General features: G+C 37.9%; 1 protein-coding gene across 6 annotated transcripts in view; it reads right to left on the reverse strand.

Moving 5' to 3' along the window:
- Nucleotides 1–16,236, reverse strand: part of CPEB2 (cytoplasmic polyadenylation element binding protein 2) — an 82,402-nt gene that overhangs the window by 3,567 nt on the left and 62,599 nt on the right. For all 6 annotated transcript variants that reach the window (XM_026648040.2, XM_026648037.2, XM_026648041.2 and 3 more), the window contains 3 exons: nucleotides 16,073–16,187; nucleotides 13,906–14,087; nucleotides 1–410 (listed from right to left, as the gene is read on the reverse strand). The exon at nucleotides 1–410 is cut by the window's left edge and continues 3,567 nt beyond it. In XM_026648040.2, coding sequence (XP_026503825.1) covers nucleotides 183–410; nucleotides 13,906–14,087; nucleotides 16,073–16,187 — 525 coding nt within the window. In that variant the 3' untranslated portion in view covers nucleotides 1–182. The remainder of the gene's footprint in view (nucleotides 411–13,905; nucleotides 14,088–16,072; nucleotides 16,188–16,236) is intronic.

A 16,236-nucleotide genomic window follows, 5' to 3' on the forward strand; every position in this document is an offset into this window, starting at 1 on the left:
GATGTAGGGTTTTGGTGAAAAACAAGAGGCTTGTAGTGTTTTGGCTGCTGATAAAGATGCATGTATTGATAGCTGGGGTGAAAAGCAGAAGAATGCACTTATTTCTTCTGCATGTCAGTATCTTCAAACACAGTAAGCCACATGCACCCTTCTTTCCTTATGTAGACGCTGGTTCACTATGCTTAGTTCCAGCGGAAGTGGATCTGACGTGGGCGGTCAGCCCCCTCCTTTACCAATGGCTTATGGAATTCACGTCCTGCACGAGAGTGGATGTTTGCCCAGCAAAACTCACAGTAATACTGCAGGCAAGTGACATTGGCACAAAAGAAAGGAGCAAACTTTCCACCACATCGTGCACCCTGGCATTCATCACACATCTGGTCATCCAACACATATGGCTTTACCTCCACCTGTTGGGAAAAAAACAAAAACAAGAAACAACAAACCCTAGTTAATGTCTTGTATTTCTGCATCAGAAAAGATTAAGCATTTTCAATTTGTTTTATGGTTGCCCAACCAAAAAAAAAAAAGAAGTGTGAACATCAATGCTACAGTGGAGATATGCCACAGGAACACATATCCAGATCATAATTTGTTAGAAATACACAAATGTTTTTATAGACAAGTGGAGATTGCAGTCTAGTCCTTACGTGGAGAAGTGTAAATTAAATCAGGAGGAAGAAAGGAAATGGAAGCCTTGGTCACTCTCACATTGCCCAGTAGCATTCACAGGAAGCAGAAAGATATTTTTATGTAAATCATTTCACACACACATTTTTTTGTTTTGCTTCAAGTTGCCTTTACCAAATTCACTCCCACAGTACACATTACTTTCTACCATTTATTGAGCAAATGTTGTGCTCGGTGCTTTCAAACATGCTTCAAGGAGCATACACTTTGAACTATACTAAGTTTGTTATAAAGGACTGCTTGAGAGTATCCGGCTAATCTATATTGTTGATAAGGGTTAATACAGAAGCACTGGTTGTGAAAAATACCAATTGTTCAAAAGAGACCTCAGCCTGACCTCTAAGGGTATGCCTACACTGCAATGAAACACCCACTGCTGGCCCATGTGAGCTGACTCGAACTACAGGGCTTTTTAACTGTGGTGTAAATATTTGGGCTCGGGCTGGAGCCCAGGTTCCAGGACCCCACAAGGGGGGAGGGTCCCAGAGCCCAGGCTCCAGCCCAAGCCCAAACAGCTACACTACAATTAAATAACCTGAGTCAGCTGACAGGGGCCAACTGTGGTTGTTTAACTGCAGCATAGACATACATTAACTATGCACACAATTTTGCACGCATAATTATTTGATCATGCAAGAATCTAGCTTGTATGCAAACCAGAGTTACACTTGTATCTACACCTTACCGGCTTGCTCACATCCTATTTTAGAAACACAAATGATTGTGTGCACAGATCATTTGTGCAAATTAATAGCCATTTCAGGAATAAAATACATCAAATTTGTAGCCAAAAGCCTTGGTGATATATTCCTTTAACTCTTTATGTAACTATTTTAACTTTACACAATAGGTTGTTAATACACTGTATTTCTAGGGTTTTTTTTTTTAAACATTATTTAAACCACCATCTTTGCAACTCTCAGACTACCAGACACCTGTCTTGTATAGACAGTTTCTCCACTCCCAAACACATCTGACTGTCAGAGTGGAAAAGTGGCAAGTGTCTAATGGTTAATTTGCATTAGGTCTCTATTACAGTCAGTTACACATTGTGTTCAGAGAGGAAAAAGAATTTCAAAACAAAATACAAAGGAATTGACCCCAACTTAAAAACAAACAAACAAAAAAAACACACATTGTTTTGGACGTTTTCCTCACTTTATAAAGAAGATATACTGCTTGTCATTCGTCTGTCAAAACACAGTGTTGCAGCAATTCATGCTCACAAAGTGATTGCTATAAAAGGATTGTTTATCAATATACTTTAACATTAGCAAGAATCTACATAAAGACGTTATCCGTTCTGGAGCTAAGCAGTCACCCTTACATACTAGTTTCAAACTGCTGTATGAAACAGTAAAAACTTGAATTAAAAAAAAAGTATTTAAAATGTATCCTTAAACGTATGAGAAAACTGGATGCAGCATGGACAAAAACCAGTCACTTTGATGCATAATATTAATCAGCACATCACTTACCTTTAAAAAATGTGTTCTAATAAGTAGGCAAAAGTATTTCTGTTGCAAGCTAGCTAAAGTTATTATTTCACTTGATGTGAGTAATCAATGCAAACTCTTGAAAATGAAGTTGATTTTAAGTCACACACAAACGCACTATTCTTACAACAAATGCTAATCACATTAAGAGAAAAGGGGAAATAGCAATCCCTAAAATTAATCCCCAAATGCTTTACATCAAAAGTCTTTTTTTCCCAAAATGTTCCATGAGTGACTATCATTCCTGACTGGTCTACAGTACATAAAAAAATGTCGTGGAAAAAAACAGGAAGTACTCTCACTGCGCTAACCTGTATTTTTAATGCAAACTCTACATTCTGTATCACTGCAACGACTCGCTTTTCTACGAGTTAAACTCAAAGCTTTTAATATGAATAGGTACCTCATGGAAGAGTTATCTTTACAATTTAAAGCAATAAGTGAAGTACTGTACATTTCAATAAGAATAAGTGTGTGTGGGCTGAACTTCAAAATTCAAGGATCTCTATCTATTGTTAGGGAGAGTGCTGTCATCAAATGTGTGCCAATGGCTCCTTAAACTCTGAAAGAACCCCAAACCCCCTCAGTGGTTTCAGTTCAACAACGAAAATACTGAATCAGTGTATTAACGTATAGCATATGAGAGCATTTCTTTTTAACCGTTTGCACTTTCTCTCTTCTTCTTTTCCTCACCTCCATGCCTATTAATATGAGTTTGGGCTTTTTCCAAAACTGAGACAAGAAAGAAAATAGTGCATAATTAAAAAAAGATAATGACTCAAATAACACTGCTCTAAAGCCAAAATGCTTCTGAAATAAATGTAGTCAAACTTTACTAATTCTGGGTCACTGAGAACGAAAATGATGCTTAAAATTGTTGATTGGCTCTAGTTTTCAAGATATGCTATTGGGTCAGTGTATACGACCCTTGACTTCGGAATGGCGGAGGATAAGTGAGTTATAAAGGGAAGGGATCTCAATTTAAACCAGAAATGACTAAAATACATCTTTGACTAGATCTATGAATAAATCTATGACTGGGTTTGGACAGTACTTGCTTTTTAGGCAAAACAATGAATGATGCAATCTGAAGCTGGTATTGCGTCATACATGATATGAATTGCATCATGTTATTCCTAGAAGTCATGGATGATGCAATCATAACGAAGCTTACATCACTCTGCTGAACAAATTGCCCTATATCAGCTCTAGAAATCATACAGTGTCGTGCTCTCTTATTTGTCAGTGTTTGATTTTGCAAAGGGACACATTTCTGTTTAGCCAAAGTGAGCAGAGATGCCTCGTACTTGTGTGAACAGGGCAGATAACTTCTGCTATGTTTGTGGTGAACTGACTTTTGCATCACAAAAGCGCAGTATAACTACTATCGTTAAGAAAGCCTATCACCTTTATTTTGACTGCAAAATTGGAGATCAGGACAAGAGGTGGGCCCCACACATATGCTGCAACACTTGTGCAACAAATCTTCGCCAGTGGTTGAACAGGAAAAGGAAATCTATGCCTTTTGCAGTGCCAATGATTTGGAGAGAGCCAACAGATCATACCAGCAATTGTTACTTCTGCATGGTGCCTCCAGTTGGGAAAGGTGTGTCAAAGAAGAAAAAGTGGACTGTGCATTATCCAAACATTCCATCAGCTATACGCCCAGTACCCCACGGAGAAGGACTGCCGGTTCCTGATGCACCAGAATAATTCTCACTTGAGTCAGACGAGGAAGAGGAAGAGGATGAAAACTTCTGGTCCTGAACCATCAATGACACAGGACCCACATTTTCTCCCCTCCTCCTCCTCTGAACCACACCTCATAACACAAGGTGAACTGAATGACCTTGTCAGGGATTCGGAACTACCCAAGAGTAAGGCAGAGCTGTTGGGCTCCAGACTACAGCAGTGGAATCTCCTGGCAGGTGATGTTAGGGTTTCCATGTTCCGTGACCGTCAAAAGGATCTTGTCCCATTCTTCTTCATGGAAGGTGATCTTGTAGCCTGCAACAACATCGATGGTGTGATGGCAGCCCTCAACATCGTTCACGATCCAGATGAGTGGAAACTGTTCATTGATTCATCGAAGATGAGTCTTAAAGCTGTTTTACTGCATAATGGCAACGTTTTGCCATCAATTCCAGTTGGTCATACAGTCCATATGAAGGAAACCTATGACAACATGAAACAACTTTTGAGGTGCATAAACTATGACCAACATCAGTGGCAGCTTTGTGGCGATTTGAAGGTTGTGGCTCTCTTGCTTGGTCTGCAGACTGGATACACAAAGTACTGCTGTTTTCTCTGCGAATGGGATAGTTGTGCAAGAGATTCCCACTACATCAAGAAAGATTGGCCACTCCGACAGTCATTGGAGCCTGGGAGGAAAAGTGTTCAGCATCCACCACTTGTTGAAGCAAGGAAGATTTTGTTACCACCCTTACACATCAAGCTGGGTCTGATGAAGAACTTTGTCAAGGCCATTGACAAAAACACAAGCAGCTTTCAAGTACCTCCGTGGAAAATTTCCAAGGTTAAGTGAAGCTAAGATAAAGGAAGGTGTCTTTGTTGGTCCTCAGATTCGTGAACTTCTTCGAGATGATGCATTTGACCATGCACTGCGTGGCAAGGAAAAAACGGCATGGAAAGCCTTCCAGTTAGTGGCAATTAATTTTCTCGGAAACAACAAGGCAGACAACTACAGGTTGTTGGTGGAAAACCTCCTCAAGGCATACAAAAGCCTTGGTTGCAACATGTCACTAAAGAGACATTTTTAGGACCCATCTAGATTTTTTTCCACCGAACTGCAGAGCAGTGAGCGACGAGCACGGCGAGCGATTTCACCAGGACATTGCAACAATGGAGAAACGCTATCAGGGCAAATGGAGCCCATCAATGCTTGCAGACTATTGCTGGACAGTGACCAGAGATGCTCCATTTAATGAATACAAGAGACAAGCCAAGAAGCGCCGAGTAGACACTGAATAGGACTAAACTATGTACAGAATAGTTTTTTGCCTTTTGTTTCATAATAAATTTTATTTATATAACCCTTTTGCTGATTTTTAAAAAAAGTGTTACATAAACAGGACAGGTGAAATATTATCATGTAAAGCAACCATAAACACATGAAAAGACCTAGGTTTACAATTTATGATTAAAACTCTACTATCAACACAATATACATAGACATAAAATGTAAAAACAAATATCTTAGAAACAGTAGCCAATCAGTTGTTTTAATTGTCATATTTGAATTCAGCACATCAAAATACATAATAAATAGCACATTTTATCTTTGAAGCAGACGACTTCTCAAAAATTGTAGACCAGTGTAATTAGGAAAAATCCACTAAAATAATCACCTTCTAATCAATGAAAAAAAAAAAAAAAATCACACCTAACATAATCTAGTACCAAGTTAGAATACAAACCCGTGTAACTATGGATGTACAAGACTGGATGGATGTTACCTGGTTTACTGCATAAATGAAGAATGTATGGCAAGTATGGTATATGTATGCACCCAGTGAAGATAGCCCATACCCCAAAGAGAGACCAACCAACCATCTTCAGGCCAGAGTTACAGAAATGGAGTGGCAGAGAGAGACAAAACTGTATCTAGAGATGTAGAGATGGATTGAATAGTGGACCATCTCAAAATGGACTTCCCTGATCCCCCAAATTTCCTGATGGGAGGCAACTTAGGTGGTAGAAAAATACACTCCTTTACATAGAACACATCTTCCAACTGAGATAGAGGAGGCTGATCACTCCTCTGTACATGAGGAGATCACTCCTGGGGATGGGATTACACAGCTGAAATGAAGACAGATTCTGGTCATAGGGGAATTCAACCATTAGAAATGTAGGGATTGTCTATACATTGAGTTAGCATACAGCAAGCCATGGTATAATATATAGAGCACTAGCTTGCTGCGCACTATCTGCAGGTTGAACCCCGGTACAGTGCACTAAAAGTTCCATAGTGCACTATGATGCAACATCAAAGTGCACTATCGAACTTTTAGTGCACTGTAGCAGGGACCACACAGCCTTTAGTGCATGGCATCTAGTGCACTGGAGAATCACACACCCTAGCTTGCCAAGCACTTTCTTGCTGTGTAAACAGTCTCATAGATAGTTGGGTATATGGTAAATGTGACATCTGGTTATCTGCCTACTGAATGCAAAGGTGGAAAATCTCATGAAATTTCTAGAGAGACTTCTACTGAATATTGGTAAGAAGCTTGTGGTCATAATACATATGGATACCAATGATATAGGAAAGTGTATGAGTGAGGACCTGGAAGCTAAATTTAGATTGCTAGGAAGTATGCATAGGTCCAGAGCCACTCCTATAGCTTTCTATGCAATGCCTCCAGTTCCACATGCAGGACCAGCTAAGCAGGGAGAACTTCAGGGTCTCAATGCATGGATGAGAAGATGGTGTAAAGAGGAAGGCTTTAAATTTACTACATCCTGAGAAGCATTTTAGGGAAGGGAGAGCCTATACGAAGGGATGGGCTTCACCTTAATCAAAGTGAAATCAGATGATGGCACATAAAACGATGTTTTGGGGGATTGTTCAAGTAAAGCTGGGGGTGGGGAGTGTGAGTTAAGGAAAACACAAGGCATCTCTGTATCAAGTAAAGGATAGAACAGAAACAACAGCTAAACTGGGTCAGGCAGAAGTCAAGATCACAGAGGTAATTTCTGTTAAAATCAACGTGATGTCAGACTGAGGAGTTAAATAAAAATAGGCACATGGTCAAAAACTATAAATATTTATATTCAAATGCAAGAATGCAAGAAAATGAAGAGCACAATTACGTGAACTAGAATGTCTGCCAATGGAAGAGGACCTTGACATAACAGACATTACAGAAACATGGATGAACGCAAAAACCGAAACCAGACATGGATACTATAATTCCTGGGTATAAATTATATAAGAAATACATATTAGATTGCAGAAAGAGGAGAGGAGTGCCACATCTAAAATATTCCATAGAATTTATTCAGATATAACTTTTGAATGGTGAGGACTAACTCCAAGTTATAAGAATACAAAGCCAGGTCTGTACTACTACAGATCAGAAGAAGGAAACTGATCTCTCTCAATGTTCTGAACTCAAAGAGCATACCAAAGTCTAATACAATTATATTAATGAAGACTTCACCTACCTTCATATAAAACTTGTCAAAATATCTCAGCGGGACAAGAAAAAAAATGATCAACACCTTAAACAATAGGACCAGGTGTTAAGTCAGTGTGGTGCGGATGGATCCCCACTGACTCAGAGGCAAATACACTCGCTGCTGATAGGGCCCTGGGCTGGGACCCAGGGGAGTTGGGAGGGTCCAGGTCCCCCTACCCTGGCCACCACCCCCCTGGGTGGTGGTCCATCCGCCTCTTGCCTCCAAACCGCGCAGTCCTGTGAGGAAGAGCAGCCGTATTGACTCTGGCCACTAGGCCACATAGCCTTGCAACAGAGAGCAACAGAAGAAAAAATTAAAATCTAAGTGTATATTTAATTTCCTTTATAAAGGTCAGTGGCTATCTATACAAGTAGTATTAGAAAATTAATTATAAAAATATTGCATTTCTTTGGCTTGACCAATATTTCCATGCACTATTTTACATGAATACTTCAACCAAAACCCCCCCAAAATTACCTTTGATACATCTCACAAATCCATGGGGCAAAGAATCGGATAAGGAAAGCATTAACAAATGGCCAAATCTAACAGAAAGTCATCCTCAAGAAGTTTTATACTCCTGTCAATTTGGAAACAGTAAATGTAGAACTGAAAATATTAATTCTCTCAACAATAGTTTATTGGATTGGGCAAAAACTACATCATGAAGGAAAAAAAATCTTTAAAAAGTCCTACTTTGAAAAACTATTCAGTAAAAATGGCATTTTGAGGAGCATTATTTTTGTTTCAGTGTCTCAAATTAAGTTTGTTCACTATACATATAAAAGGATTTTTCTTCTAACTACAAGCCTTGCAAACTCATCATGGGGTCTTAAAGTCAAGCTGTATTCTTTTTGGCTCATGTATCAACACCACAAATAAGATTCGCTGCTTAAAGTTCCAATCTTTCTATTACAAATGGGTGTGCACAGAGCCATTACTTTTAATAGAACTCAGCATAGATATAAGGGTTTGCCTATTCGGAAGCAATAGCAGGAGAGGGGCCTAAATTGTGCCTCTGGATTACATCTACACAACCTTGTTTCTTTCAATGTTTAGTTTAGAGAGGAGACAAAAAATTAGGGGATTATGACAGCAGTATACAAAACACAGAAGTTATCTTGGATGTTTGGATTTACCTTCTCTCATAGCACAAAAACAAAGGGACAATCAATGAAAATGAAAGGCAAAAAAAGTAAAGAGTTACATTAAATAAAGCAGACTTTTTGTATGAAGTCAAAAGGGATATAAACCCCCTCATGTTTCAATGCACATGTCAACCTCTAATTGACAGGGGTTAGGTAATATTTCCTTTATATGCCATTTATTCCATAATTGCGCCCACATCAGATTTCTGGCACCCTCCTCGGAAGCTTCTGTTGCTGGCAAAGACAGAACACCAAACTAGATGGCCCACTAGTTTGATCCTGTATGGCTATCCCTATGCTCCTGCAAGTGATCTTCCTAAGCTAAATTGTCTGGTAACAAACAAGAGGAAGAGAAAGATATAAGGAGGAGAAAGACAGAAAACTTCCCTTTAATTAAAATTGCATTCAAGTTGCATTCAAATATATACCCAATGAACAATAAAAGATACTGAGGACATACGATGATCTGTTCTGGACAACTAATTTCTAGTGGCCTAATTCATCTTTCATTTAAAAAAAAAAAAAAAAAAATCTCAGGAGATTTCTGCTTCCCAGTTTAGTGAATTAGTTTAACAGATTCATTACACTTTCATTTACCATAGTTACAGTGGAAAAACTAATTAAAGCCACAGCAAGGAGAATTTATATATTTGTAACATTTAACAGCTACAAGAACCTTAGTGTTAGAAATAGGGATTTCTTATGTGAAATTTAATGCCAAAAATTAACAGTCCAACAACCGTAATTACCCAAGTGTTAATGTGGCAAACAAATAGGCAATGTTTTGTGCACCTGACACTCTTCATATGAGATACTGAATTTAAAACAAAGGCATTAAATTCTTTACCTTTTGATATCTCTCAAATACACCCTGATCCAAAAACTTCCTTAACCTCAGTGTCAGTATGCTACTTATGTAAAACATAAGGGTTTCAAAGCTTTCAGAAACTGTGATCCAGTATTATAGTTTTTACACTACATTTTATTACCTTCAGAAAATTGTGTACACATGCATCTGTCAAAAGTATGAGATTTAATCCCCTTTATGTATTTAGAAGTAGTACTCTTTTCTATATATCAGTATTCGGGCGAAAGCACAATATAAAAGCCCCAAACAAAATTGGGATCCCATTATGCAGGGGAATGTACAAACACATGGGAATGTAACTAATTTGAAATGATGGAACAATTGAGTGTAACAATCAGTAGAATCAGCAGGATAAAATAATAAGGTCACACTATTACATAGCTTAGCTATGTACATAATTTGATAGCTTCTCATTTCTTATAAAGGAAAACAAATATTCTAGAACTATCTCAGACTACTGATCAACATGGCCATCACTAGCTTCATGATTTTCTGTACAAATACAGCATTTCAATATAAATTATTTTACAATAGCTCTATGGGTCTGATACCAGATTTATCAAATTCAAGTGGCATAATCAAAGCAACTATCTTGCTTAACATTTGTTTCATTTTAAAGACATGTGTGAAAGATTAGGCCCATATTTTAGATTTCCCCAAATCTAATATTAACAATAAATATGTTCTAATAGAGAAGAAGAAAATGAAAGCAGCGTGTTAGAATTTAAACATTCTTCTGCAGTGTTTACACCCCAATATTATAGCACAACAACAATCTGAAAGTGAAACTGACTAGGAAACAAAATTGAAATTTACTAATCTATTTTCATTGATCCAAAAGACTAAAATGCAAAAACCAAACATAAGTGTTTAATAGGTAAATTCAAGGTTTCAATTATTCAGAGACTAAATTACAGTAAGTAATATGTAAAATGGAATTCAGGAGTACTAACAGATTTTGAAAAGGAAATAGCTGAAATATAAAAAAACAACAAGAGATTATTCAAGTATATCAGAAGCATAAAGCCTGCACACAAATCAGTGTGTCTTCTGTATCACCAAGGGACAAAGGAGGCAATTAAAAGAAGATAAGAACATTGCTGACAAGCTAAATAATTTCTCTGCATCAGTCTTCACCTCAGAAGATGTTAGGAAGATAACTACACCAGAATTCCTCTTCTCTGGAAATAAAAGATAAGATACTATCAGACATTGAGGAGTCAGAAGAAGAGGTGTCGAAACAAGCGGATAATCTAAAAAGCAGCAAGTCACTATGTCAGGATGGTATACATCCAAGAGTACTGAAGAAGCTCAAGGATGAAGTGGCTGAGCTGCTAGCAAAGAACATGCATTCTTCTAATTAAAAATAGCTTAAGGACTGAAGGGTAGCAAAAATTGTACCAATACATAAAGAAGTTCCAGGGATGATCCAGGTACAGACCAGAAAGCCTTACTTCTGTACCTTGTAAATTCATTGAAATAACAAAACCAGAATAATAAAACACCTGGAAGATCATGATATGATATAATCTAACCAGCATAGTTTCTGCAAAGAGAAATAATGTCTCACTAATCTATTAGAATTTTTTGAATGGATCAATATAGTAATAGATAAAGGAGAAACTGCTGAAATTTATTTAGACTGTCAAAAGCCTTTGACAAGGTCCTTCACAAAAGGCTACCAAAGAAGCTAAGTAGCCATGGAATATAAGGCAGAGTATTGTCTTGGATTGAAAAGTGGCTAACAAATAAGGAACAAAGAATAGGAATAAATGGTCAATTATCATCATGGTGAAAGGCTAATAGAGGGATGCCTTAGGGTTCCATAGTAGGAACCTTATTTAATATTTATTAATGATGTGGCTAAGCAAAGAGGTAGCAAAATTTGCAGATGATAAAGTTATTTAAGTTAGTCAAAACCAGAGAATAATGTGAGGAACTTCAGAGGGACCTAACCAAACTAGGTGAATGGGTAACACAATGGCAGATAAAGTTCAAGGTAAATAAATGCAAAGCAAACATATATTGGAAGGAAAAGTTTGAATTATGCATCCACCTTACAGGGTTGTAAATTACTTTATTAACTCAGTAAAGGTACCTGGGTATCATTGTGACAGATCAATGAAGACTTCTGTGCATGATACAGCTGCAGTCACAAAAGCAAACAAGGTGTTAGGATGCATAAGGAACAGGATGAAGAATAATACAGAAAATATAGTACCATTTTATAAATCAATGCTGTACTCCTCATCTGGAATACTGAGTGGAATATCCACCTCAAAAAGTATATAGCAGAATTAGAGGGGATTCAGAGAAGGGAAATTAAAATGTTAGGGGCATGGAAAAATTCATATAAAGAGATATTGAAAAGTTTGGGATTGTTTACCTTAGAAAGGTAAGGAATAAAAAAGGACCCAAAATAAAGGTATATGAAAGAAAGAATGGTACAGGGAAGATCGATTGGTACTTTGGTTCTCCCTGGCTCACAACACAAGAACCGGGTGACACTCAATGAAACTGAAAAGCAGTAAATTCAAGATTGGTAAAGGAAATACTTTTTCCACTCACGGCGTAAAACTGTGGAATTAGACTAGCACAGTATGTCACAGAAGCGGAGAACTTAGAGGGCCTGGACATTTATACGGATAACAAGAATATCCAAAGTTATACCAGTTAATGCGAGCAAAGTGTTTTGGAACACACACACACACACACACACACACACACACACGCACTCCAATGCTTAGAACTATCTCTACTGGGAATTAGGAAGAGAACTTCATGGGGCAGATTATATCAGATCTGCCTCATGTGGGATTCTCGCACCTTCCTCTGAAGCATTTAGCACTGGCCATTATAGAAGACCAGATACTGGACTAGATGGACCATTGGTCTGATCCAGTAGAGCCATTCTGATATTCCTGTTTCAATTTCCCAGTAACACAGCTAAGAAATGTTTAATCAGGATTCATAATCTGACAATATGCCTTCAATGTTCCTTTAGAAAAGTTAAATGACTATTATTTATCACCATGGCATGATAAATTTATTGTCTACCCATTTATGGCCAGCATCACCATAATATCAGAGTTCCTTATAATTATTCATCTATTTATCCTTACAACACCCTTGTGAGGTAGAGAAGTGCAATTATTCCCATTTTGCAGATAGGAACTGAGGCACAGACAAATTAAGTGACTTGTCCAAGGTCACAAAGGATATCTGTGGCAGAGCAGGAATTGAACCCTGGACTCTAGAGTCCCACCCGAACCACAAGGTTATCCTTCTTCCCACATAAATACCTATTAGCCAAAGTACTAAAAACCTATTATCCAGAGACTGATGCAGAAGATGAGAAGGGGAGGTCTCACCAATAAAATTAATGCCTTCATGAAAAGTCCAGTCCACTCTCTTGCCCCACACATAGAATTGCTGGGAAGGAGGATTCTGTCACAGGACCCTACCTGAGGGCTTCAACTTCTACTTCATCCTCTAATTAATAGGTGTATGAAAAATATGAAGCTATTCCTCAGTCTTCTCTGTTTGCTTAAAGGGATAAGGCATTCCCTCTCCCCACAACAGCCAGGAGGTTCTAATGAGAGGTACTATTTTTCTCTCAGTCTTTGGCCTGCAATAAGGGAGAAGGGAATCTCCACTACTCTACCCTTCCTCCTCTTTACCCACATTCCTTTTTGGGAACAACCTCTCTGTGATAAAGCTCCAACAACTGCCACTACCAATAGTTTTCCAAAGCAGCAACATACTGTACTTAAACTGACATCATTTATGTCAGTTTCCTTGATGTCCACATGCTTCTAAATAGCAGTAGTGAAACTGACCGATCTTATCAGTATCAATTTGATTTTTGCTTTGGGAAGCTATGAGCAGCAGTGGATACACAGGAATTGTCCGTCTGCAAACTCAGGAAGACAGCACTTCATTGGTGCACATTTAAAAAGCTCTCTCTGCAATGTTAAGAGCTACCAATATCTGATTTTGGGTGTCCAGCTTGAGGCCCATTGGGGCATATTTTCACAAGTTTTGAGCACCTACAACCAATGGAAACTGCAGATACTAAGCTGCTCTGAAAATCAAACCTAAGGAGTCTCAGTGTATAAGTGTCAGAATGGTAGAAGATTCCATCACCGTGCTGGTTTACTTCAGATAAAAGGAAGAAAAACTAAGTGTATTTTTCAAGCTCTTTGCCCTTGATGTCAAAAAAGGAGCTATGTCTCTAGAAGAAGAAAAATATATACGGTAGAGAGTAAGTAACAGGAACAAACTGCTGCTTTGCTGAATATATATTGCACATTAAGGTTTTAATTTCTAGAACTTCAGCAGTTACATGACTATTAAAAGAAATGTAACTAAGAAGTTAGTATCAAAGCCAAACCAAATGCAACTTCAGTGAATTCTGCGAGGTGTGTTTTATAGCTTGTCACTCATTTGCAGAGACATGTAATAAATGTTTTAAACAACTTAATTCTGTACAACTTACTCGTTTATCGATATCGCCATGCTGAAGTTGAACAAACCGAGCACTAATGGCAGCAATATAACTCTGCTGATTGGAAAATGCAACACGCCCAGCACCTTTGGGGTATTTCAGCTCAGGGTCAGTATCAATTCCTGCATAACAAACTCCACCATAGAGACGGTCCATTATCATAGCCAATTCCACTATGGAGGAACAAAAGAATACAATAGTATTTTAAAATAAGCAATGTAAATGCTGTCAAATGTATTTTTATTTGAAAAGTAATAGAAAAGAAAAAATAGTAATTTATTATGTCATATGTATTGTAAAATACAAACCAATAATCTAGGAAATATATATATGACATATTTCATAAGAATACTTAAAATATCGATTTTCACAGCAGTGGCCACATCCCTCTCAAGTGACTTTATAAAGTCAAAACTCAGTAGAACAATGAGTCTCTGCCACCTATGTGCCCTAGAGCTGAACTCCAAGGGGATTTCCTTCATGGGATGCGAAAGAGGATTTTGGGGCAGACTCAGGGGCTGATGAATGCATGGACTGTGAACTGGGTAGAATTCCTACAAAATCCTTGAGTACATGTTGTAGCAGCCCACTATTGTTTGGCTATATAAATGCTCCATACCCTTCCTCCATTTGGAGTAGGAGCTTCTATCCTTCAAACCCCTATACAAAGCCTGCTTGTCTGGACTTTGTGAGTTGGAACAGATTTTCATAAGAGTTAATTTCAAATGTACAAACCAGGTATTTTGGCAAACCATTCACAGCATTTAAATGCCCACTTCAGTTACTGCAACTGATTTAATCTGTATATATTGAAATTTTACATTTAGGACATAGTTGATGCACTTGGAAATAGTGTATGAAGCTGTCAGCTGATGGTGCTGTTGAATAATAGTGTTTATTTTAAATAAACATCTGTTCGCAAATACAGTAAAGAGTGAGCTAAAAGTCTTACTACTTTAGTGAAGACAAAATAGTCGTCACATTAATGCCACAGAAGCTCAGTTTCAGCAGATACTAATACGACAAGCAGTACTGTGTTTGTTTAGTTTACTCAAATAATGAGCTTTGACCAAGTAAGAAGCATTTTGACTGAAGTAATGAAAAAGAATCACAACACTGTTTGGAAGAAGAAAAAAAAGGCCATACTACGTTTTTGCTGCAGTGACAAAAAGCATAACCAGTCCTCATAAAAAGCATAAGAGTCCTGTGGCACTTTATAGACTAACAGACGTATTGGAGCATGAGCTTACGTGGGTGAATACCCACTTCACCCACGAAAGCTCATGCTCCAATACGTCTGTTAGTCTATAAGCTGCCACAGAACTCTTTGCTGCTTTTACAGATCCAGACTAATAACACAGCTACCCCCGATACTTAAAAAGCATAATGTTTATATTATGGCGACAGATAAATTTTTTGCAAATGAAAAAATTCCACGAGGCCAGGAAATTCTAGGCCCAAGAATTAAAAACCAAAGAAGATTTTTTACACCTAGATCTTAGATTGTCACTTTTTTGGCTCTCAATTTCCTGATGGACTAATAGATGTGTGTCTTCCTTCTGACTGCTGTTCTTTCTGTGACAGAGTTATGCTACATAACAAGTTCTGGTATCATGAGTGGCACTCCTGCAGTCTCTCTAACAGGTGCTGGGATTTCTAGCACATAGCACTATGATTCCATTTCATATAAACTGTTGACTGGATGGATGCCATAGGATGCTCTAGTAGACTACTAGTAAGACTGGAACAGCAGCAGTAAAATTCTGAGCAAGTTCAAGTGCAGTAATGGGGGCATGGACTCTCCTACCCACACACTTTTTTTTTTAAACAAAACCAACCTTTGAGTGATAAATTTTACATTAAAACTTTGACAAGTAATATAAGTGAATTTCCTGTAGCTTTAATTTGGAAACAACCATGAAGTTCTTGATGAGTTTTGATTTTAAGTAGATATAAATGATGAGCAGTGCTTTGTGGCCACAGCCCACCTGGAGAATTTACAGGAGAGAGTGTGTAAATACAGGGAGATATTTCATAGATAGTCTACCGTCAAGATATTCTTGTGTATAAATCTTATGCAATATGTATGATTCAGTTTATTACCGACAATAGTATACCTTTAAAAATTGCCACATTACAGTACCAGTTTTATACTTACCAGCTCTTAATGGCCTAGGGACACCTCCAACGAAAATTGTTTTTCGAGGATCAAGTGGCTGTGAACCATCCATCACAAAGTCACTATCACTTAAGTTCCAGGGACGAATCTGAACCTATTTAATAAAAAAAGAAAATTGCATGCTTAAGTCTCACCACATTACG

The sequence above is a fragment of the Terrapene carolina genome, unplaced genomic scaffold, assembly GCF_002925995.2.
Source record: "Terrapene carolina triunguis isolate 2854851 unplaced genomic scaffold, T_m_triunguis-2.0 Scaffold66, whole genome shotgun sequence".
NCBI classification, from domain to species: Eukaryota; Metazoa; Chordata; order Testudines; family Emydidae; genus Terrapene; species Terrapene triunguis.